This window comes from Lissotriton helveticus, chromosome 11 (genome assembly GCF_964261635.1).
Source record: "Lissotriton helveticus chromosome 11, aLisHel1.1, whole genome shotgun sequence".
NCBI lineage: Eukaryota > Metazoa > Chordata > Amphibia > Caudata > Salamandridae > Lissotriton > Lissotriton helveticus.
The window spans coordinates 1124946420-1124970756 of NC_136072.1; the positions used below are offsets into that span (position 1 = coordinate 1124946420).

Below are 24337 nucleotides of genomic sequence, written 5' to 3' on the forward strand. Positions count from 1 at the left end.
CTAATGACAGATGCAGATTGTTCATACGAACTAAATCGGACTTGACTTTTGTCATGAGTGGCACAAGATTATTCTGTATCAACACGTCTAAGTCAGCTGTGATTGCAACCCCCAAATATACAGCAGAATCCACAACTCTTTGATCACTAAACACCATATGTTGATTGCATACTATTTGGGTTTTGGAGCTGTTCAGGCTGTATCCAGATATTTGCCCGAATCTTTGTGCTTCAGTCTCAATTTCCACTATAGCCATACTAGGATTAGGAGTCAGGATAGCAATATCGTCAGCGTAGGCGAGTATTTTTATTTCACATCCATTCAACCTTACTGGAGGAATCCTTACATTGCTTTCAATTTTCCTTATCGGAGGGTCTAGATAAAGGGCGAATAGTAATGGTGATGATGGGCAGCCCTGTCTGGTCCCTCTCCCAATCCTAACTACTGATGATTTGCCTCTGTTTACTCTAATCCTTGCTGTTGGGTTTTTATAGAGTGTCTGCATTGCTGTTACAAAGCTATTTCCAAATCCATTCCATTTTAGTGTTTGCCATAGATATTCCCAGGAGACTATCAAACGCCTTTTCGGCATCTAAAAATAGTGCCGCGATAGAGTCCCCCAGGACATTCGCTGCATCAAACGTTGTGATAACTTGTCTAATGTGTTGTGTTGTGCCTTTTCCAGGAATAAAGCCATGCTGAATGTGACTCACCAATCCCTCTATTACTCCCGCCAGTCTTGTCGCTACAATCTTAGAATATACCTTCGTGTCCGCATTCAACAATGTAATAGGCCTATATGAGCCTGGGAGTGTCGAGTTTTTCCCTTTTTTTAAAATAACTATGATGTCTGCTTCCCCCCATGTCTCAGGTACTTCATCCCCTTTCTGTGCCTCCACCATGACATTGAACATTTCCATTCCCACTGTTTGATAAAATACCTTATAGAACTCCACCGGAATCTGATCCGGTCCGGCAGCTTTACCTGCCGGAAGCGTGCTTAATGCCATGATAAATTCCTCTAGGGTAAAAGGGGAGTCCAATCTATCTTTCTCTTCTTCCGTCACACCTGACGAGGTATCCTCCCTTAAATAACTTTCCATCTCGCCCACCGTACCCATACTATCCCTAGTGTATAATTTTTCATAAAACTGCCTGAATACATCTCTCACTCTGTCTACTTCAGTAACCAAGATTCCATTCTCGTTCACAATCTCAACAATGTCCGATGCAGCTAGTCTCTGTCTGGTACGCACTGTTAATAGATGGCCTACCTTCTCACTTAACTCGTAGGCATCTTCTCTTTTAGTCAGATAAATCTCTGCTGCTTTTTTAGAGATACTTTCCGTCACCTCCACCCTAAGTGCCACAATTTTTAATAAATGTTCTTCTATTGGTGCCCTATTTCTTAAAGCCTGCGCCAGCTCCTTCTCCACCCTTATCAGTTTTTGTACAGCTTCGTTAGTTTTGAGTTTTGTCCTTTTCTGTGCTGAGAACACATAGCTCATTGTTTCTCCCCGTACTCCTGCCTTAAAAGCATCCCACACTACTCCCACTGAGGCTGTATCCTTATTAATTTCCCAATAGGATCTGATCCATTCTGTCATGTGACACCTATAGCCTTCATCCTTCAACAGGGCTCTATCAAATGTCCACTGCCTATCTTTCGTTTGCGCCTGACCCAGTTTAATCGTTAAAATCAAAGGACTGTGATCTGAAACAATTCGAGGCTGTTTATCTATCTGTACCTCTGATATCAGGGAGTATGAAATCAAGAAATAATCCAGCCTAACAAGTACTTTATGTGGGGCCGAATAAAATGTACTACCATCAAAACCTGGATTCATTTTTATCCAAGGGTCAACTAAAGAATTATTTGCTACCATATCTGATAGTGCCCTGTGGGTTCTCTTTTTCCTCCCTATATATATACCCCCCGTTTGTCCAAATGAACTAGTAGGATCGTGAATGTTAAAATCTCCACAGCATACAATTGGCTCAGGCCATAGTGCCAGCTCTGTGTCTAAGAATTGAAAAAGGTCTGGGTCGTCTTCTGTCGAACCATACACAGAAACTATGGTGCATTTTTCTCCCTTAAATTTTATTTCTATTATTACCCACCTTCCCCACTTATCCTCTGATTTCCTTATTACTTCTACGTCAGTGGGTCTTCCTAGTATCACAACTCCTCTGTGTTTCGTCTCTTGCATAGTATTTGCCAGTACCGAAAACCCTAAATGATTCATTATATAACTCTTGGAAGCTTCAACATGCGTTTCTTGGAGGCAGACCAAGTCCAACTTAAGTGTCCTAAGCAGTGCCGCCACTTTTCAAACTTTTCCCCAAATCATTCAGTCCACAGATATTGATAGTAGCTATCCTACAGGTCATTTAACTGGATCGTTTGTTTTACCCAACTCAACGTACCATTCAAGATCTAGCATTTTGTTCTCATAATAAACATGATATGTATCATGTATCCTCATCATTTCGGTTGTTGAATACCAATAGAGATTCCTTCCTTGTACTCTGAATTGTGCTTTCTTGTGCTGATTCTTACATACTTTCACCCTTTTTTTGTGTTTTTTAACCCTCGCTTCAGCCCCCTCTCCCCCTGCTCCCACCCTACCCTCCCTCAGGTCACCACCCCCCTCCCCCCCTTTACAGGCAAATAGGTCCGTGAGACCTATGTGTAGCCGCAGTAGTCTGTGGATATCGCTCCCCTCCCTCCCCTAACCCAACACCCCGAGTATTATATACTCCTCTGTGCCATTTCACTATTTACAAACGCTGTCCATTAAATTTAACCAGCCCTCAAAACAACTAAATATCAGGGTCTAACATTTCCTTCTTTATCATCTTTCCGCTTCTCGCCCCCCTTTCTGTGCCTTAATCTCCTCCAAGTATTGCTGGGCTTTTATCTCGGATAGGAATATGTTTATTCTACCCCTTGTAACCACTTTCAGTCTAGCTGGAAATAGGAGAAAGGCCTCAGAGCCCAAAGCCTGAAAGGGTTTAATAAGCTGCCTCAGTCTCCATCTTCTCTCCACTGTTACGTGGCAGAAGTCTGGCCTGGCGAAGAAAGTGATCCCTTCAAAAGATCTTTTCTTATCCGGTCTAGCCTTGTCCATTATCTCCTCTCTGAGCAGATAATTCCCGACATAGATCAAGATGGCTCTGGGCAAGGCATGCTGAGCTGTCTGTCTCTTGTCCCCATGATTTTTCCTGATAGTAAAGGGAAATCTGTGCGCTCGTTGTATATCTCTCTCCCACTCCCACTTTGATTCAGGAAAAGCTCCTCTCAGCAAATTAACCACAAATCGCATCATATCGTCTCCCTCTGCTCCTTCCTCTACTCCCAAAATGTGTATATTATTCCGCCTCTGGCGGTTCTCAAAATCCTCCAGCTACCATTGTAAGTCGACTGTCAGCTTTTCCTGCTCCATTTTAAAGTCCTGCCATCCTCCAACATCATCCTCTAGTTTTCCAGTCCGAACCTCCACCTCAGTCACTCTTTCACTGAGCCCTTCATATAGTTTGTTAACTTTTCTGAGAGTGTTTTGAATTTTCTTCGTGGCCTGTCTAGCCCTTCGACTTTCCGCCCTTGCTTCCCCTTGCATCTGCTTGAGAGTGGAACAGATCGTGTCAAAAGGGGCCATGTACTGCGGTGGTATAGGGGCATTACCGGAGGCCTGTGGGTTACTTTCTTCTACATAAGTCTGGGATGTTGCAGAGTAGTCCCAATCTAGCTTCCTTCCCCCGATTACTGGTGAATCCAGTCCTCCGCCATATCTTTTACCCTTTGACCTTCTCCTTCTCTGCGTAGTATTTTTTTCAGATGGGCTTGAACCAGAGCTTAAATCTTCATCTGAATCCTCTGTAACCTCCTTGCTTGACTGAGTAGTATCAGCATCCTCATTCACTGAAAAGAAGCGTTCTGCCTCCAGTGAGGCTCCCTCTCTTTTCTCCGGTTCAGCGTTTTTATTTTCTGCGCCTGATTTTAGACTTTTTCCTGCTTCCGATATAGAATTACCCCCATTGTTTCTCTCCTTCAGTCTTTTATCGCTCATTTCTGCTTCCAACTGAATTAACGCTGCCAGCATGTCTGCGCTTCCTACTACATTAGAATTATGTGAGCCCTTCAATGCAGATAATGTTATGTCATTGCTAGCCCCTTTAAGCTGCTTTTGCCCACTGCCATTTGAACCTGGGGCTTGTGTTACCTTCGGCGCTTCAGCTCCCGTTTCCTCTTCGCCTCCGCTACCACTGCCGATGAGTGCTGCTGCCGGGTCTCTTGGTTGCCGAGCAACCGCTGTCTCCACGCTGGAAGCGTCCGTCTCTGCTGGTGACTCATCCGCTGCGTCCTCGAGGACGTCTCTGCTAGCGGTAGATTCCGTGTCTGGCTGTGAGCCTCTCCTCGGGGTAAACGCTTCCAACAAGGTAGGCTGCCTCAGTGCCGCGTCTTTCCCTTTACTCATGCCTTGCTTTGCCGCTATTGTGACATCTCCGTTTGGGGAATTCATGAGCCGATCTTTCTTAGGTGCAGACGCTGTTATTGTATCGCGTTTTGCACGCACCTCTGCCGTCTCGGCTTTCTCCACTTTCTCTTTCTCTATTTTCTTCCCCTTTTGCATCGGGGGAATTGCCTTCCTTATAGCGCCAGGCCCTCGGTGATGTTGCGATCCAGGGGTTAGATCGTTGCTGGTTCTCTTCACGCTACCCTGGGCACCCTTACCGCCCGTTCCTTGTGCGTTTGCTGTAGCGTCTTGCTGCATCTTTACCTTCTCCTTATCTCTGTATAGGCGTGTAGACATCTTTATCAACTGATCACGGAGCGCTGCTCTCAGCTCCAGTGCTCCTTGACAAAATCGGCTGAGTTGTTTTTTTACACCTGGATATTTGGGGCGGAATCTGTTCAGTCCTCTCTGCAACCAGCTACTCAGATCCATAGAGGAGTATAATAATCCTTATTTTCCAACCATCTGGGCGTCTCAGGGGGGAGAGGTCTGGAGCGACTTCTCACCACAACCTCACGGCGGCCATCCTGCCCCCTCTACCAGGGATTGTTTTTCAAGTGAATTATTTGGCCCGCGCCTATGCGTTCAGTTTTTGTATTCTATTTTTTGTTGTTGTCAGGTGTTTCATATTTAAGGGTTTCTTATTAACTGTTTTCACAGAGTTTTATTCATGGTTTTACTAACTTTTTTTTTAGATTTCAGCTAGCAGCTGGTTGTTTTAACAATCGTGTAATTCCAATTTTACATCTACATGCATGTGTATATTTCCTCGGTTGTTTCGCCTCCCCGCATTTCCTGTACTTTCATTAGTTTACTGTCACTCTGAGCAATTAACCCACATTTATACCCAGATACATATATATTTACATTTAACACTTTTGTACGCGTCTCGGTACTGCAGCCAGTGTTAAATTCGCAAGCCATCTCACCTGACATTGATTAGCGCGAGGGCAGCATTAAGAAAAAAAAAAAAGGAGCGCCCACCCCGTAAGTGTCCCCCAGTGTACGCGCTCGTCTGCACCCTGGAATAGAACCTTTGATATGTGACGTGGCTGTTAACATCCCAGGTAGACATACCCCGGTGGCCCTCGCTGTGGCACGAAGATAGTAATGCCAGCGTGTACCGAATGCCTCGTTGCTTCATGGCGCACTCCTGCCGTCTCTAAATCCCCGATAGATCATATATCGCCAATACCCGATTTAATGGTAATTTACAGACCTGAGAAGAATTGAGCCCAGCAGCCTCACCGGAAGTCAGGCAAAGTCGCCTGTGACGGGGGCGGGGCTGCATCCGGACCGGAAGAGAAGGCGGAGTGAAAGCGTCTCGCGACGCCAGAAGGAGAGCGGAGTCCCTCAGAATTCACCTGGTAAGTTGAGGGGGGCTGGGGCTCGGTTCCCTCGTTGTGTGTGTGTGTGTGTGCGTGTGTGTGTGTATGCATGTGTGCGACGGTGGGGAGAGGGGGGTGCACTCGTGTGTGTGTGTGCGCGCGTGTGTATGTGAGCTGGGGGGGTGTCTCTGTATGTATGTGCGTGCGTGGGCACTTGTGTGTGTGTGTGTGTGTATGCGCATGCGTGTGTGCTTCTCGGGAGACAGCGCCTGGCCGCAGCGCTCGTTCGCGTGCGCGTGTCACTTTGAAATCGCCTTTAGGGCGATGCGCGCGGCCAGGATTGTCTCCTGGGAAGCACACACGCCGACAAAAGAGCTTCGGCGGAGACGCGCTTCCGCACGTTCAGCCGAGCCCTAAAAATCATGGCCAGATCTGTAATGCTAAAATACTGACTGCAAAAAGGAGGCGCTTATGTGCCTGGCTTTGGATGACATTGAAACAGGGCCTGCAAATATGCATTTTGCAATGGAGACTGCCTCTTTCTTTCTGCAGCAGCACTTCCAAAAGGGACCAATTTCCAACAACTTTTCACATTGTATTATATGTACTTGATTGGCCAGGGCGACTGACGCTGGAATCTGGGGACCACGGTTCGATCCCCGGCTCCGGCGGCAGGTTAGCCCAGCACCATGTGACTCTTGGCAATAGCTCGCTTAATCTTCCCGACGGCCCCCCAGCGCCTAGAGACCCTTACGGGTGATTGTGCGCTTTACAAATGTGGACTTGACTTGACTTGATTCACGATGCAAATAGGGCACATATAATCTGATTTCTTCGGTCGAAGCAGCATCGACTTGCTGGAGGAGGTGAGGGAAGCCATTTGTTCCTTGCTGGTCCCAAATCCACCGCTTTCTAACATGAAAAATAACTAGCCCTAGTAAATGATTTCTAAAGCAGTAGAGCCAATGCCACAACCGAGAGTGTTCACATGAATGTGGGAATGCTGGGGATTGTAGTTGCGGCACCCTACTCACCGCGGCCAGTAACTTAAACAAGCAAACTATTAGCTAAACAAGTGGCGCGCACGTCACGCCTGTGTGGGCACAATCATGGCTCCTCCCACAGCCTATTGGTGCCTATTACGCGATTGGTGCGCGTAATAGACACCAATAGGCCATGGGAGGAGCTATGCGCGTGCTTCGGGCCAATTGCGTGCAGGCTTTTACAATAAGACGCACGCAAAGGCCAATGGGGGAGCTGAAAAGGAAACACACATGCACGAGCGTGTGCGATTCCTAGCGCAGCTCACAATCCCCCTTTTTACCTACAATAGCTCACGCGACTTGCATGAGCACTGCTACGCAGTGCACCGCAGGTCGCGAGACCTAAAAAGTGTGATAGTTGGCCGGAACAAAAAGTAATGTCTTGAAGCCTATCTTTCACTTTCGGTGCTAGCCATCTACCCCAATACATAGCTATTCTGCGCTTAGCTAAGAGAAGAAGCATAGCCGTGAGTTTCGGCTTTCCGGTGGAACATCCCTACCGTAGCCCAGAAGCTCTATCACTCCAATAGGCCGCTATCCTGGGACAGTTCCACGCCAGATGAAGAAAATTCGCACAAGGTGCGTTACTTCTAAGGCAGTTGTGGGCGTCAGTCAGCCCCAGTTTATGTAATTGCAGTGGGGTACGATACAACCAAAGTAGAACTTTAAAGTGTTTCAGCCAATGTTGGCAATTTGAAGACAGCACTTCCATCTGCCCCTAGCAGAAGGCCCAATGCACATCTATGAGTTCAGGGCCTTTGTCCATGTTCCTTAGCCTTCTGACACAGAGGGATTGCGTCGGTGAGCTCTACCGCAGAATTCTAATTGCGTTATCAATTTATGTGTGGAAGCAGTGTTGAAAATATGTGCTAATGGTTGTAGTGTCTGTGGTTGTGTCAGAAAATTGGTGTTTGTAGTACGGCAAGTAGCTATGGTTTGGCAGTATAGCAGGAGATTTAACGCATTGGCAGGGTTTGTGGCATCAGAAGATGGTGTCTTTAGGAATTTAGACACCAGAGTATAGGTCAGAAAAAGTTTTCAGATGTAAACGCTTCGCTCTCTGCTTTGCCCCTGTATCCTGAAGTGGTGGCATCTTGGGGTTGTCGTGTAATGAGATTCACGGGCGTACAATTGTGACAGCCCAGTCCTTAGAATAGTTCTATTTTTGGAAACAATAAATACGCTGTAAAAGGCTGCAACTTTTGCTCATCATCCTTAGTCTACAAACTGCATTTTCCTTCTCTAGTATCAGTCGAGCAGATAGGCATCTTAGCCTGAGTAGAAGGAAAATATTTGCTGTTAAACAACGCAGAGGGACCCTTATTGCAAGTTAATGTCCAGGATTCACACAGGGCAGTAAGAGATGAAAGATAGATATTCTTGAATGAGACAGATACTCCAGAGAAATACACAGCAGGCATCTAAACCAGGCAAATCTGAGTGAAGACATTACAACCCCTTTCACCCAGTTTCTTCAGCCACCTCCATTTCCAACCCATAGCTGCATGTTAGAACAACTGTCATCTAGAAATGGTAGCACCACTAATATCTTGTATCCAGAACCATACGTTTAAAAGCTTTTTATGTTTTTCATGAAAAAGGGAGCATAAGTGCTTTTAGCAAAATCTTTTGTTAAACAAAAAATAAAGATCAAAACCACTACTTAGCTATAATTACTAATGGTTGGCTTCCTTGTCACTCATTTCCTTGCTTCTTATTGGTCACACCTGCTGTTGTCTCCTTTCACTGACTGCACACTCAGAGGATCAGAACTACCTGCCACTTTTTATTAACCCCTTTGGCACTCATGACGGAATGGTTCCGTCATGAGCACCAGTGCTCATAACAGAACCATTCATCATGTGCACACTAGCACGAAATCCCTTCTTTGCTAAAAGAGGTAGGAAAGAGCTTCCCCAAACTCCAGTCATCTGTTTTTATTTTCAATGTAAAGACGATCGCGTGCATGGCGCGCGGACCTCATTACATTGAAAATGAAACTGAAACTTAGTTTCAGTGCTCATGGGGCTCTTTCATTCCCCCCCCCCCCAACACTGAAGCACACGGAAGAGGCATCATTGGAAAGGGGAGAATCTCCCCTTCCCAATGGCACCCTCCCTAGAGGACGCCTGCTTGGGGATCGCCGCAGGAGGGAGATCCCCTAGACATCCGGGAGGAAAGGGCTTTTGCTCCCCCCATTCAAAATTAGCACATTGAGTTTTTCTGCTCCCCGGAGGCAGATGGGGCAATAGCCCCTGAAAGCCCACTAGGCACTTTTTATTTTAATACGTAGGGGTGGGGGCTGCCCAGAATGGGCAAGACAAAGCCCCCACCCCAAAAAACAATTGCCACAGTTTTTTTGCTTCCCCCCCCTCCCCTGGGAGGCAGATAGGGGCAATAGACCCTTATCTTCCTCGAGAGGGGTGGGGTAGAAAGCCCACTAGACACCAGTGATATTTCGTTTTCAAAGTTATAGGGTGAAGGCTGACCAGAATGGGCATGCCAATGCCCTCACCCCCTAAAAAAAATGCCAGAGTCTTGAAAATGCCAGTCTTTCTGCCCCCCTTAGGGGCATAGCGGGGCAATAGCCCCAGATCTGCCCACCCCTTTCAGGGCGGCAGAAAGCCCACTAGGCACGGACAGTGTCCTTTTTTTTTGCAATGTCCCTAGTTGTGGGCCCTAGCTCAGCCGGCACCTAGGTAAACCTAGTAAACCTATAACGTTTTACAAACTAGACACCCTTACAAACCTCAAAATTTGGAAAACAATAAAATATGAAACAAAAACACACATTTTCCACACATTTTTGTGATGGAAAGTTCTGGAATCTGCACGGATCCACAAACTTCCACCCGCCCAGCATTCCTCCAAGTCTCCCGATAAAAATGGTACCTCACTTGTGTGGGTAGGCCTAGTACCCAGGACAGGAAATGGCCCAAAATGTACTGTGGAGACTTCCAAATTATCGATTACAAAAAGACCTTGTTTGGTGAGGGAGTCACCTGCGTTTTTGATCCTGGGCTCGGCAGCCATCTAAGGAAACATACCAATCCAAGACATTTCTGAAAACATGACATCCGGGGAATTCCAGGGAGGTGTGACTTGCATGGATTCCCCAACGCTTTCCTACCCAGATTCCCCTGTAAACCTCAAATTTAGCTGAAAAACAAAATCAATTTATTTTCATATTTCTGGGTGGGAAAGTTGTGGGATTACAGATCGGACACCAATTTCCTACCACCCAGAATTCCCCCAGGTCTCCCGATAAAATTTTTACCTCACTTGACAAGGACCGAAAACATATTGTGGGGACATCAAAATTATCCATCACAAAACAACCTGGTTTTGCAAGGGGGGCACCTGCGTTTTAGTCGCGGGCTCGGCAGCCATCTGGGGAATCCTACCAAACCCACACATTTCTGAAAACCTGAAACCCAAGAGAGAGTCCAGGGAGGTGTGCCTTGCCAGGATCCCCCAAAAAATGTACTTACTGTAGGAGCAGCAGCTTCTGGAAGCAACGTTTTTAAGTTGTTCCTCATGGTGATAGTGATACACACACCATTTATGAGCTTAAGTTTTGGTGATTTTGCTTGCTAGTTTGTTTAAGCAATGTTGACTTTAAGGTATTGGCTATGCCAATGCTTGTTTACTTTTAATGGTTTCTGTATAGCGCTACGTGCCACATGGTGAGCCCGGCTACCTTGCTTGATTTTATTTTTCTAGTTCTAAAACAATAAGTGACGTACATGGTACAGGAATTTTGAGAGTTATTAGTTTGCTATAGTTGCCAGGATGTTTCACCCTGAAAAAAAACAAGCACAGACAAGCGGGGTCGCTAAAGTGAAAGCGACCGCGCTGGGTTAATTAGTAACCCGATCCTGGAACTCAGCGGGCACACTGCGCGCCGCTGCTCACTCCAGAGACCCATAGGCCATGGGAGTGAACGTATTCAGAAAAGGCGGGACATACCCCACCTTTGGCAATTTGCGTGCTTTCATTTTTGAAAGCCAAACGCAAAGGGCAATGGAATATGTGGGAGGAGTCCGACCCACACGGAGAAGTCTCCTGGAAGTCTGGAGTGATTCCAAGTGGCCCTCTCCTACAACATCGCATGAGCGCTGCGGTAGGTTAGACCAAAAAAGGGTCCGCTTTCACTGGAACAATATGATGCACCTATGTTGCATGTTGGGCTGTTTCCTGTCGTGAGCACTAGGCCTACCCACACAAGTGAGGTACAATTTTTATCAGGAGACCTAGAGGAACACAGAATAGTAGAACAAATGTTATTACCAATTGACTTTCTTTGCATTTTTGCCTTCCACATATGAAAAATGTCCTCTAATTCACATGCGTATATGGTTACCCACAATTTCGGAGATATGCAAATCACCACTGCTTCTAAACTCCATATTTTGCTACCATTTGGGAAATATATTGGTTTCCTTGGTACCTAATTTTCACTCTTTATATTTTACCAAATGAATTGCTATATACCTGGTACGCAATGAAAAACCATTGCAAGACGCAAATCAGTTATTGGCTCTGGGTACCGCGAGTTCTTGGTGAACCTGCAAGTCATATATATCCCCGCAACTAGAAGGGTCCGACAGACTTAACGGTATATCGTTTTAAAAAATCTGCCACACTTAGAAGTTACAAGTGAAAATGTTGGCACAAATGGCTGTTTTTTCCAACTCGATTTCGATATATTTTTTATTTCAATTGTTCATTTCTATAGTAAAATCTTGAAGGACACAAATGACCCCTTACAGAATTCAGAAAGTTATTTTCTTTTCAGAAATATTTATTTCTCCAGGTTCCATTATTGGTTTCACACCCATTTCTACCACTAACTGGAATGAGGTTGAAAGCACCAAAAATACACAAAAGAGCCTGTGCCCCAGTTAAATGCCAAAACTCTGTAGAAAATTTGCGTTTTCTGAAAAAAGTCTGCCTGTTCCTGAAAGTTGGTGATTTTAGCACCACAAACCCTTTGTTGATACTTTTTTTAGAGGAAATTATTCAGACTTCTGCAGCACTTTTTTCCACCGTTTTCCCTAAAAAAACCTAAAATGAGCTGTATTTTGGCCAGCTTCTTGGTCCCCTCCAGGGAATCCAGGGAATCCACAAACCCTGTGTACCTTTACAGGGGCCTAAGCACGAACTACCCCAAATAGCCAGAAAAAGGCTTAGCATGGGGGGGAGGGGTTCCTAGCAGCGAAGTGGTTAATCCAAGGGGCTTCAATTTATAAAAACAGAACTTCTATTTATCTCAACCGGAGGAAGCAGAGGATATAGTTAAAAATTTCCATATTTAAATGTGTGTGAAAAGGATGTGTCTACTAAACTGAGTGAGAGCTATCTTCATAAATATTTCAGCGCCATATCTTCAGTGTGGTACAGGAGAGCTATTTCTCCAATTTTTACAGTACAATTTGACCATGCCACTTCAATATGAAATGGTGGCAGAGTTCAAAAGTTCCCAGACACTCTTCAGTGACGAAAGAACCCTCCAGCAACTTTTTACTGACACAGCTATGAGGAACACCTCTAGCTCCCATTTTTGAATCCCCTAATCCTCAAAAATGTACCAATGTCTTTTTACACATGAAAGAGCTTAATTAAATAGTTATCAGTGTTTGAGTTGAAGACGTCAAACGTGCGTAATCCAATACAAACTGGAGTGAAGAATGTTATGGTAGCAACACAAACACTAAGGACATTGACGAATTTAGGGGGCGGGGTGCATTTAGGAGAACAAGGGATGTAAAACAAATACTTCTATTCTGAAGACATCAGCCTCTGTAACTTTGCATTGTTCAGGAGAATTATACGCAAGACGAATGCCAGATACAACATTTAACACAGATCTAGGCAAGGGACTAAGCTACAGATGGACAGGGTCTAGAAGGAAACCTCTTCTAGACTTCAAAGTGACAGGTGGATAATAATCGCCCTTGAGAGCATCACATGGTCAGGGAAAGCAGACTAAGCCACATTAGCTAACAAAAGCTGGTGGAACAAAACAATCTTACCAGGCTGCAGCCTTGCTAGAGCTATCCAGGCACCTGTAATTGAAAATTTTGAATAACTTATAAAGCAAAACAGATAAACGAATAATAAAAAGGTCCAATAAGTAATGTCGTTTGAAAGGTTTCACTCAGCTAAGGCAAGTAGCATTTCGGAATGTAGACCAAACTTGTAGTTTTACATCCCAGAATCAGAAAGCGATTGAGAAAACAGGAGCTGGTGCAAAAAGCCGCTGCATCTGAAAGACCAAAAGGTTTGAGGGACAGCGAGGAACACGACACTGCGACTCTGTTCCAGCCATAGTGCCGTTCAGAGGCAATGAATGGATTGTTGAAATCTCCAACTGCCAATTGTGTGAAAAGATATTCACTTAAACTTTTAAATAGAGGTATACAGTAGATGGCAAAGCAAGATCACATAGGGTTGATTTTTTACATGGATTTGAATTTTACAATATATTTAAAAAGTCTATGATGAGTACTTATTCCTGAAAGCCCATAAATTGTTCAGGTATCATATGCTGGATGAAACTGTACAAAATTAAAAGCGAGGAAAGAAAATGTTCCATTAATATACCTAACCTGAATCTCCTAAAATTAATACAAAAAACATGATCTTTAAACGTTTCTCTCACGCAGAGGCAGTTTCAACACTTCCCTTTATTCTAAATGCATGCTACCAGAGTCGATATCTGTCTGCCTGGATCAGTCCTGCCTATCAAACGCTAAGTCATTACAAAAATCAAAATATGTGAAAGCCAACGCACTGTGCAATACCGGGGCATTACAACATTGACCGGGATTCTAAAATATTGCAACTCAGCTCTTTAAATGACGAAATTAAGCCTCATGTGCATACAGCACATGAGAAGGTTTGCTGTTCTCTGGTCGCGGTAGAATAGGCAATAACACGAGCCAAGGTATAAAAAAAAATGTTTTAAAACACATTGGCAAAGTCCATAGGTCTGGCGCTTACTGCCAAACTTCTGGTTTTGCCTCTGGCATACACCATTGGGATGGGCTGCAAGAAGCTGTGTAGCCCATTCACGGCGTCTGGAGTTGCTGGGCCCTCACAAAATACTAGCATTGGCAAAGCCAATAGGTTTGGCATTTGCATGATGCCTCCAGCCATGTAGAAGTTACACACTAGCCACAGACACATTAAGATAGTACGCTGACATGTACAAAACACTGAAGAAATGCTCCTGCTGGTTGCGAACCCAACAAGCATTGGCAAAGCCAACAGGTCTTGCCGTTTGGCTGCCAATGCAGATCCACTGGCTTTCTCAATGCTTTTTGCTACTGGTGCTTAGCATTGGCAAAAAGAAAAAATGTTTTTTACTGATGTGGGTACATCCTTTATGTTGTCCGTTTTCGGTATGTATTTACTAAGTTTAGTTAAAAGTGTTGGAGGTAGCAGTTTGAGAGATTAATCTGTAATAATGTCTGAATAATTTAAGAGAAAGGTTTTTTGGTGAAGCAATTGACAAATGAGCACTCTTTATAAAATGGTTTAGTAATATAGTAAAAGTGATTTATGTTTTGTAAAGAGTGAAGCTTGGAAACACAATTTGTAAATGTAGCCAATTTTTAAAAGGTCCGTTAGTAGCAGTATAAAACTGTATAGGTGCGCTTACGGGATTAGCTGTTTGCACAATTATTGCTGATATTGGTTAGTAAATGTGTGTACGCTGTTCGCAGTTTGTTATATTGAATTGGAGCAGAAATAATACATTTAACAAGCAGCTAAATGTTTCCAAAGGCTTTCATGAACATACCCAGCTTTTGACTAATGCTGCTGCCAAGGCCCGAGACACCTGCTATGGATTTAGGAAATCTTTATACTGTGTATGTGAACATGGAGGACTTTCCGATACTATTTTTACTGAACCATTCAAAGGTTTTCACGTAATGTTTACTCCATCCAGGCCCCAAAATGAAATAAAAAGCATTCAATTAAGCTTTGCTGACATTTAATTATAGACACAAATCAAGGAGTTATTTCTGATCTGAAATAATGTTATGGCGCTTTCGCAAATACCTAGCTTTGCGAAGATGTTTACGTGTAAACATACACCGAGGCACATGTGCTATTATGCTAGCTTGCCTGCAGTGCATGGTACACCGCTTACACATTACAATGAATGGAGTAAATAATACACTAACAGCTCAACAAATATTTATGTGCCCGGGGAAATATTATCCAAAACGTATTCATATTCACATGGTTGCAGAAAGAATATGTGTATTTAAGAACAGGGTAATTATTACCTCTAAGCGCTGTGTATCCAAATGGCCAGTGTCATCGTTATATGGCTACCACGTGCACCAGGTCAAAATCTAAACTACAAAATTCCCAGACTTCAGGATACAAGCAGTAACTCTTAAAGTAGTGGGAGGGTGGGGGCAACAAATCTTCCTCGCGCAGCCGATCAGGGAGGAAGGGCAAAAAAAAAAAGTTTCAAAAAAATAACAGAATCCCACACAGAATGGAGAGCAGAGCTTGAAATGGGAAAACCGAGCACCTGCATGTTTCTGATCAGTGTTGGTACTCTCCATTTAAAAGTATTCAGTTTATCTTGAGAAGTGCCGGTGCTCTCCCTCTCAAAATAAAAAAGTGCCGGTACTCAGTACCGGACCATTTAAAGCACTGATGGAAAGGGTCAGGAGAAGTCACAAAAAAAGAAGGGAACCAATAACCGAGATAAGAAGAACAAGCATTTGCAATGCAATAGGTCTCGCATTAATTCAGTTTGAGCTATTGGCATTGCTAAATATTGAAACACCAACTGCAACAAAAGTGTATACATTGCAGGCCAAAAAAAAGTATTTATTTTTGTAGCAATGGTGGCATGCTGCGCTTTAGATGAATATGTTTAAAAGTAAAGTGTGCCATACTGCGATTGCTACAATAGTTAATTGTGGATGCGTTAACGATTGATGTGTGCACTGATGGCTGGTGGTGCGTGTGCCTGTAGAAATTGGGCACTGCCGGCTGGTGGCGTGTGTGTGCCTGATGGAAGCGTGCACCGACGGCTGGTGGTGTGTGTGCCTGGTGAAAGCGTGCACTGACAGCTGGTGGTGTGTGTGTGCCTGGTGAAAGCGTGCACTGACAGCTGGTGGTGTGTGTGTGCCTGGTGAAAGCGTGCACTGACAGCTGGTGGTGTGTGTGTGCCTGGTGAAAGCGTGCACTGATGGCTGGTGGTGTTTGTGCCCGGCGAAAGCGTGCACTGTCGGCTGAGGGTGTTTGTGCCCGGCGAAAGCGTGCACTGACGGCTGGTGGTGTTTGTGCCCTGGCGAAAGCGTGCACTGACGGCTGGTGGTGTTTGTGCCCGCTTCTTGGAGGGCACAAGTTAAGTAGGGAGCAAGCAGCTGTGTTGCTTTTGAACGGCTGATCGAGCGTATGTGTGGGGGTTTTGGGGGTCGGAGGCTGTGCATGGTTGGAGTTGCTCGTGGTGCTTTGAGCTGGTGTCCCCGAGTGTTTCTCAATTAGAGGAAGCTTGCTTGACTATTTCCTTGTACGGCTTTGTTTTCTACACCTTTGTCACGCTAGACGCCGCTCGGGTAACCAGGGGGAGAACCAGCAGAAAATGCGGTTGGTCGTGAAAGTTTGAGCCTGGGTTTGCGAGTGACTCCAGCTGTAATTTTATTCCTGTGCAAAGTTTTGTTTGCAGCAAGGACGCAATGCTAAAAGGCCGCACATGTAACCCGGTTTGAAATAAATACAAATCGGATCTGGATATGCTGACGGGTGAATTTCGACGTCACTGTGCCTTGTACCGCGGGCTTACATCTCCGTTTGAGCAGGGAATCTGGATTGTAATCATTATTCAGGGCGCCACGCTCTATGTGATAGGGCTGTGAATGCGCGCGTTCATGAGCACAAGGAAGCTTTAGGCCACATGCACGCAAGCTTTAGGCCAGGGTAGCACTTCCAAAAGCCCTTACTAAAAGTCGAGCAACAGCACATGCGCTGCTGTAGCTCGACCTAACCACTGTTGGCATAGCCAATAGGCCTCGCCTTTGGGATCTTATAAGTGTTAAGACAGAGCTATTGGCTTTGCCAAGGTCTTTAAGCTATGCTGTAGCATGTTTAAAAGTTATAATAAAGTGTTATAAGCATTTTGTTACCTTCTATATAACCAAGAAAACATTATGTACAACCGAACGACTTTAAAAAAAGTTTTAACATCCAAAATGTCTTCTAGTTTTTTGTCCTTGAAATGCTGGCAATGTCTTCCTGGCTGTTCTAATGATATTTTGTTGTACCTTTTTTTGTAATGGGGGAAGGGGACAAAAACGGGAGGGGGAAGGGGAAGGTTGGGCAATAGTACCTAAATTACAACACGGGCTGCGGACAGACACTAGGGGAGAATCAACAAATGCCAGACTCTGATGGCAGACTGCACTTATGGCAATGGGGCACATTAGAAACTGTGTGAACAGACAGACAGACAATGAACAAGCATTTGCAATGCAATAGGTCTCACATTTATGAGAGTTTAAGCTATTGCCATTGTAAATGGCAATGCCTTTTATGTAAGTTTTAAAAACCAAAAGTTAAAAAAGCATTGTCATTTACAATGCCAATAGCTCAAACTCACGTAAATGGGAGACCTATTGCATTGCAAATGCTTGTTTTGGTAGGCACTGGGAGATTAGGTGATTTGCCTTTAATCACAGGATTTGGAGTCGACCCGGAGGCTCGAACCTTGGTTTTCCAGCTCCAAAGTCGGCAGTCTAGCCATGAGATCACATTTAGGCTGCCAAGAGAGCTCAAAGTCTTTACAAATGCACAATAATAAAAACAAAAATATATTAGGGGGCGGGGGGAAATGTTCAAATCAAACTCAAGTATGCATCTTGTCAATTCACTCACCACCTCCTTGGCTCGAACATTGAAGTCCCCCTTAGACCAGCTCTTCCGGAAGAGTTCATCTTTACTGCTGTTGTCCAGGGCTACTCCCAGGGCCTTGTTTCTGGTCTTCACTGTTTTGACACTAGCTTTGAAGAGCAGGGTGATGTCCATGGCCATATCGGCTTCTTTAAGAACCGCAGAGCATAATGTTTCCCCGACTACGAGAGTCTCGTATCTCTTGCTGCACACACTAGTGTGTGTCTGTGGGGTTGTGTGTGTGGTTGTGTGTGTGGTTGTGTGCGTGGTTGTGTGCGTGGTCGGGTGCGTGGTCGGGTGCGTGGTCGGGTGCGTGGTCGGGTGCGTGGTCGGGTGTGCGTGGTCGGGTGTGCGTGGTCGGGTGTGCGTGGTCGGGTGTGCGTGGTCGGGTGTGTGGGTTGGTGTTGTGTGTGGTTGTGTGTGTGGTTGTGTGTGTGGTTGTGTGTGTGGTTGTGTGTGTGGTTGTGTGTGTGGTTGTGTGTGTGGTTGTGTGTGTGGTTGTGTGTGTGGTTGTGTGTGTGGTTGTGTGTGTGGTTGTGTGTGTGGTTGTGTGTGTGGTTGTGTGTGGTGTGTGGTTGTGTGTGGTGTGTGGTTGTGTGTGGTGTGTGGTTGTGTGTGGTGTGTGGTTGTGTGTGTGTGTGTGTGGTTGTGTGTGTGTGTGTGTGTGGCTGTGCGTGTGTGTATGTGTCGTGTGTGTCGAGTGTGTGGTTGCGAGTGTGTGGTTGCGAGTGTGTGGTTGCGAGTGTGTGGTTGCGAGTGTGTGGTTGCGGGTGTGTGGTTGCGGGTGTGTGGTTGCGAGTGTGTGCATGTGTGGGTTGGGTGTCGTGTGTGTGTGGTTGTGTGTGTGTGGTTGTGTGTGTGTGGTTGTGATTGTGTGTGGTTGATTGTGTGTGGTTGTGTGTGTGTGGTTGTGCGCGTGTGTATGGTTGTGTGTGTGGTTGTGATTGTGTGTGATTGTGTGTGTGGTTGTGTGTGTGGTTGTGTGTGTGTGGTTGTGTGTGTGTGGTTGTGTGTGTGTGGTTGTGTGTGGTGTTGTGTGTGTGTGGTTGTGTGTGGTTGTGTAGGGTCGGGGGTAGGGTCGGGGGTAGGGTCGGGGGTAGGGTCGGGGGTAGGGTCGGGGGTAGGGTCGGGGGTAGGGTCGGGGGTAGGGTCGGGGGTAGGGTCGGGGGTAGGGTCGGGTGTAGGGTCGGGTGTAGGGTCGGGTGTAGGGTCGGGTGTAGGGTCGGGTGTAGGGTGGTTGTGTGTGTGTGGTTGTGTGTGTGTGGTTGTGTGTGTGTGGTTGTGTGTGTGTGGTTGTGTGTGGTTGCGGTTGTGTGTGGGTGTGGTTGTGTGTGGGTGTGTGCCTATGTGAGTCCTGGACCTGTTTAGCGTTATGCAGGGGCACAACAAGAATACCCACATTTCCGATAGCATACTTCTCTCCCAATTGTGGGTATAAGCCATAAAGCAGTGGTTAACAGCATACCGTGATCAAGCAAAATAAACCGTGAGACCAGACCTTTTTATCTGGGTCACTGGGATTGATTTCAAAAGACGTCTACACTGATAAGAGTGTCTAAAAGTGAGCAGAGCAGAAGACGGAAGAGACAACAGCCACACTGTCATGTTTCACTCTTTCCTAGCTGACAGTATAAAACAGTTTCTACCGTCCAGGGTTGCCTGACCAGACACTACCGGACTGTGCAGAAGTGCTTTAAAAGCCCCAATTTATTGGGCAAGTAAAGCCACATGTGATGTTTTTTATGTTATTTTGATTTGTAGTGTGCACTGCTTACTCACGAGTGCCTCGGCGCGATGCCAAAAAGGGTGAGGGTGTCTGTTTAAGCGAAAATATTTGTTTTTCTTAAATACTGCTGGGTCCTGGATATTGCGCAAGGCAAGGGGCAGTGCGCTCCAAGCAAAATCGGCTTTCCTTGCCAACAAACTGCCTCCTAGCCTCAAGTATTTGAATCGGGGAACTCGAGCAAGGCGGAGCGACAGAGCGCAACTGTCTAGATGGAACATAGAAAGAGAACCGTTTTTGTAGATAGAATGGGCCGATGCCATGAAGAGAGCGGTGTGCCAAAACCAACGATTTGTACTTCACCCGTTCCACCATGGGAAGCCAGTGTAGAAAGTGCAGGTGACATCGCACACTGTTCCTGGCGGACATACCCCAAAGAAGTCTGGCTGCCGCATTTTGGACCACCTGGAGCTATTTCAGCAAGTAACCTGGAATGCCCATGTAGAGAGCATTGGCATAATCTAGCCAGGACAGAATAAGTGCACAGGTGACTGTTTCTCTCGCTGCCAGGGGAAGGAGGAGGAAGAACTTCATCAGAGGCTTGAGGAGACCAAAACAATTGCCGGCCAGCTTCTTGATATGGATTGAGGAGGAGAGGCCCTCGTTAAACCACACCCCCAAATTCTTGGCAGGCTTCCCTACAGAGGTGGGCAAGGGCAACTCAGGAGGCCAAAGAGATTCCCGGAAGTTAGTAGAGAATTTTCCAAAGAGGAGAATCTCTGACTTCTCCTCATTACACTTTAATTGCGCAGCCTCTAGCCATTTAAAAATGGGAGAGAGACAGTGGTGAACCGAGGAGGCTGAATCATCGTTATCGTCCCAAGTAAAGAGCAGCTGGGTGTCAACAGCGTAGGCCATCACCTTGGCCCCAGGTTCTTGACCAGATAGACTAAAGGTGTCACATAAATGTTAAAGAGATGGGGACTAAGGGATGACCCCTGGGGAACTCCCGTAGTAACAGGCTGTAGAGAGAAGGTGGACGGAGGAATCCAAATCTGTTGGGCCCGTCCTTCTAAGAAGGACCAGAGCCAATTCCAGGCAGTGCCCGACACACCGATCCTGGTAAGTCGCGAAAGGAGAAGAGAGTGAGGGACTGTGTTGAACGCCGCCGAGAGTTCAAGCAGAATTAATGTTGCCCTCCCGCCGGCGTCCAGACACTCCCGGATGGCCTCCACAAACTCCACCAGGACTTATTTCGGTGCTGTGGGAAGCCCGGAACCCTGACTGTGCCGGATGCAGAATGCCCTCCCTCTCAACAAATGCGGTGAGTTGTTAGTTAACAAACTTCTCGCACACCTTGGCAAGCCAGGTAAGAGGTAAATGGGCCGGTAGTTCCCTCAATTGAGAGGGTCTAGTGACAGCTTTTTTTAAAGTGGCAGAATCTGGCCTTCTTCCAGGCCACTGGCTGTATGGAGGGACAGATTGGTAATGCTTTTCACTTCGTTAATCGTCTCTGCTACTGCTGCTAGCTATCTAGCAGGGCAAGGGTCATAGGGTGAGCCAGATTTTTAACTCTTAAGAATTTTAAGAGAGTCAGGCAAGTCCACCGGCTTAAATGCATCCAAGAGATGTTCGACGCCAACATGTGAAGGCAAAACAGTTGCCTCGGTACCAATGTCACCAAGCAAGAAAAAAGCCTGAATGGTGCGGATCTTATCCAAGAAGAAATTCTAAAGTGTGTCGCACCAGGTGACTGAGGAAGATGACGCGCTAGCTTGAGCCGAAGGAGATGTAAAGCTCTGAACAATCGCAACATTTCTTTAATGTTGTTTTTAGCAGAGTCAATACGGTTTGAATAGAATTGCCTTTTGGCCAAAGTTATGGCTTCATAATAGACTTTCTGTTTGATTCTGAGCTTCAGCTTGGCTGCGGGACAGTAATCACTGCAACGCCAAGCTCACTCAAGAATCTTACATTCGTGTTTGAGTGCTTTAGGCCTAGGGCTGAACCAAGGTTTAGAAGGAGATTCCCTAGACAACTTAGGAGAGCACTGCGGGCGAGTATGTCAACTGCCGTGTGAGGGACAACTCATCAAACTCGCACTTAGTCTTGTAATAAAGTACAGCAGCATTCTAGTTTTACACGTGTACTGACCTCTGGGATGGGTAATAGAAGTGGCCCTTTTTAGGGCTCGCCTGCTGATGCGCTTCAGCGCATAGCTGGCGAAGCTCTATTGTGGCTTAAACAGAGGTTAACCACCACTGGCGATTCCACTGGCGATTCCTTCAAGTGCATGTGCTTTTTAGGTCATTGCGCTTGCGCAAGCCCTAAAAAGCGCGTGCACAATGCCACCAGCCGCCTGCCTGCCTGGCATTACCACATCAAAGGCAGCCCTCCGAGCGCATTTCTCACCCCCTAATTATTCACGGCCGGCCGGCAGGCACATCAAAGGCTGCTGCTGCCGTGACTCGCATTTCTCCTCCCTCCTCCCCTATCACTGCCCAGGCCGGCCGTACTTTCTCTTTACACGGGCGCCCATTCCTGAATCACTTGAAATCTCTCCACATTATTTGCATTTTGTTAATTAAAAAAATTAACTACAACACAGCGTTGCACATTTTTCTCGACTTCGGAAGGATGAGTCCCAATCTCATTTGTGCAAAGTGTTGTAATGGGATTATTGGAGAGTTAGAGAAACGTGCTCACAATACTTTTACGCGATGCTTGCTTCATTCGGCATTATGCTCAGTAGTGGATCGGATACTTTAATTTATCATGTAGGTCTCCGCTGCCAAAGAAATTCCACATGCCCGACGGCGTCTCTATCAGCCACACATGAGGCAAGGTTAATGTTGATATTTTACCGGACATAAGACTGTATCAACATGTACATGTTGCTGCGCTATGTTTACTGCGCTTTTCAAATAATTTGCTGCGTTTTAACAGAGTGCATCCAAAATATAAGCTGTATGTCTCACTGCTTGTTAAAGTTTTCAATTCTTCTCTACCTTTCCAGAAATTTTCGTTAAGTTGTCTTAAGTGCCATTAATTGGTCACCATCACCGCCCAGGCCGGCCGTACTTTCTCTTTACACGGGCGCCCATTCCTGAATCACTTGAAATCTCTCCACATTATTTGCATTTTGTTAATTAAAAAAATTAACTACAACACAGCGTTGCACATTTTTCTCGACTTCGGAAGGATGAGTCCCAATCTCATTTGTGCAAAGTGTTGTAATGGGATTATTGGAGAGTTAGAGAAACGTGCTCACAAGTTACATTTTTATGCAAATCATCTGAGTAAATAAACAATAGCATGGTGCCGTTTGCGTCCTTGACTTGATCTGGTTTTTATTTTTATTTTGCTATTATTCTCACAAAGGCTAAGGTCTGCCTACTTTAGTATTAAGTGCTATACGTCGCATAAGCAACAGCTAACCATTCACTCACCCACGCAACGCCACTCACCCACGCAACGCCACTCACCCACGCAACGCCACTCACACACGCAACGCCACACACCCACGCAACGCCACACACCCACGCAACGCCACACACCCACGCAACGCCACACCCACGCAACGCCACACACCCACGCAACGCCACACACCCACGCAACGCCACTCACCCACGCAACGCCACTCACCCACGCAACGCCACTCACCCACGCAACGCCACTCACCCACGCAACGCCACCCACGCAACGCCACTCACACACGCAACGCCACTCACACACGCAACGCCACTCACACACGCAACGCCACACACACACGCAACGCCACACACACACGCAACGCCACACACACACGCAACGCCACACACACACGCAACGCCACACACACACGCAACGCCACTCACACACGCAACGCCACACACACGCAACGCCACTCAGCCACGCAACGCCACTCAGCCACGCAACGCCACTCAGCCACGCAACGCCACTCAGCCACGCAACGCCACTCAGCCACGCAACGCCACTCAGCCACGCAACGCCACTCAGCCACGCAACGCCACTCAGCCACGCAACGCCACTCAGCCACGCAACGCCACTCAGCCACGCAACGCCACTCAGCCACGCAACGCCACTCATCCACGCAACGCCACTCATCCACGCAACGCCACTCATCCATTTGCAAAACGAAAAATTTCAAACTCTTCTATTGCGAGACCTATTGCATTTTCAATGCTTGTTTAATCGTACTTCCATTAATTACAGAGGCATAGGGTGGAACCCTCACGTCAATTTCTCCCAGCATTCACAAGTAAAGGTACAGAACAATGTGGGTCACAGGACACAAGCTTTTCAATGGGATGGAAAACCACGTTGAGATGACAGAATTTGATTATGCAGAAGTTGTCTGCCCTAAATGAACTCGATTCATATGAAGTGTTAACTGCTGTAGAAATGTGTACTGCCTGCTGATCATATATTCAAATCCCAGGGAGCTTACCCGAGTTGGTATTAATGTGAATTATCTCGACCATACCGGTTTGTGGAGATTAATGCACAGGTGGTTGGCCAGTCATCAGTCAATGACTGTGCTCTGACAATCGCCTCAGTAACTTGGACTGCCTTTTCAAGACTGTACATACCAGCCATTACCTTTGAACTGTGGTGCTCAGCGCTGTACCCGCTATGTGTGTAAGGAAAGATTGTACTGCTGCTGTCCAGGTGGTTCCTGGCTTGTGACAATTACTGAAGTTTGGGAAAACTTTTCACTATACAAAACACCAAATGACTGGATCTATCTACCTTTGTTTAGAAGTTGACACCTGCAAAACTTAATAAAGGTGGTTCAAATAT

General features: G+C 46.1%; 1 protein-coding gene across 6 annotated transcripts in view; it reads right to left on the reverse strand.

Annotated features, from left to right (window-relative positions):
- DGCR2 (DiGeorge syndrome critical region gene 2) overlaps positions 1 to 24337 on the reverse strand; it is a 345968-nt gene that overhangs the window by 239234 nt on the left and 82397 nt on the right. For 2 of the 6 annotated variants that reach the window (XM_078667850.1, XM_078667848.1), the window contains exon 3: positions 12924 to 12956. The exons of the other annotated variants lie outside the window; for them this stretch is intronic. In XM_078667850.1, the coding sequence (XP_078523976.1) occupies positions 12924 to 12956 (33 nt within the window). The remainder of the gene's footprint in view (positions 1 to 12923; positions 12957 to 24337) is intronic. 6 annotated transcript variants of the gene reach the window in all.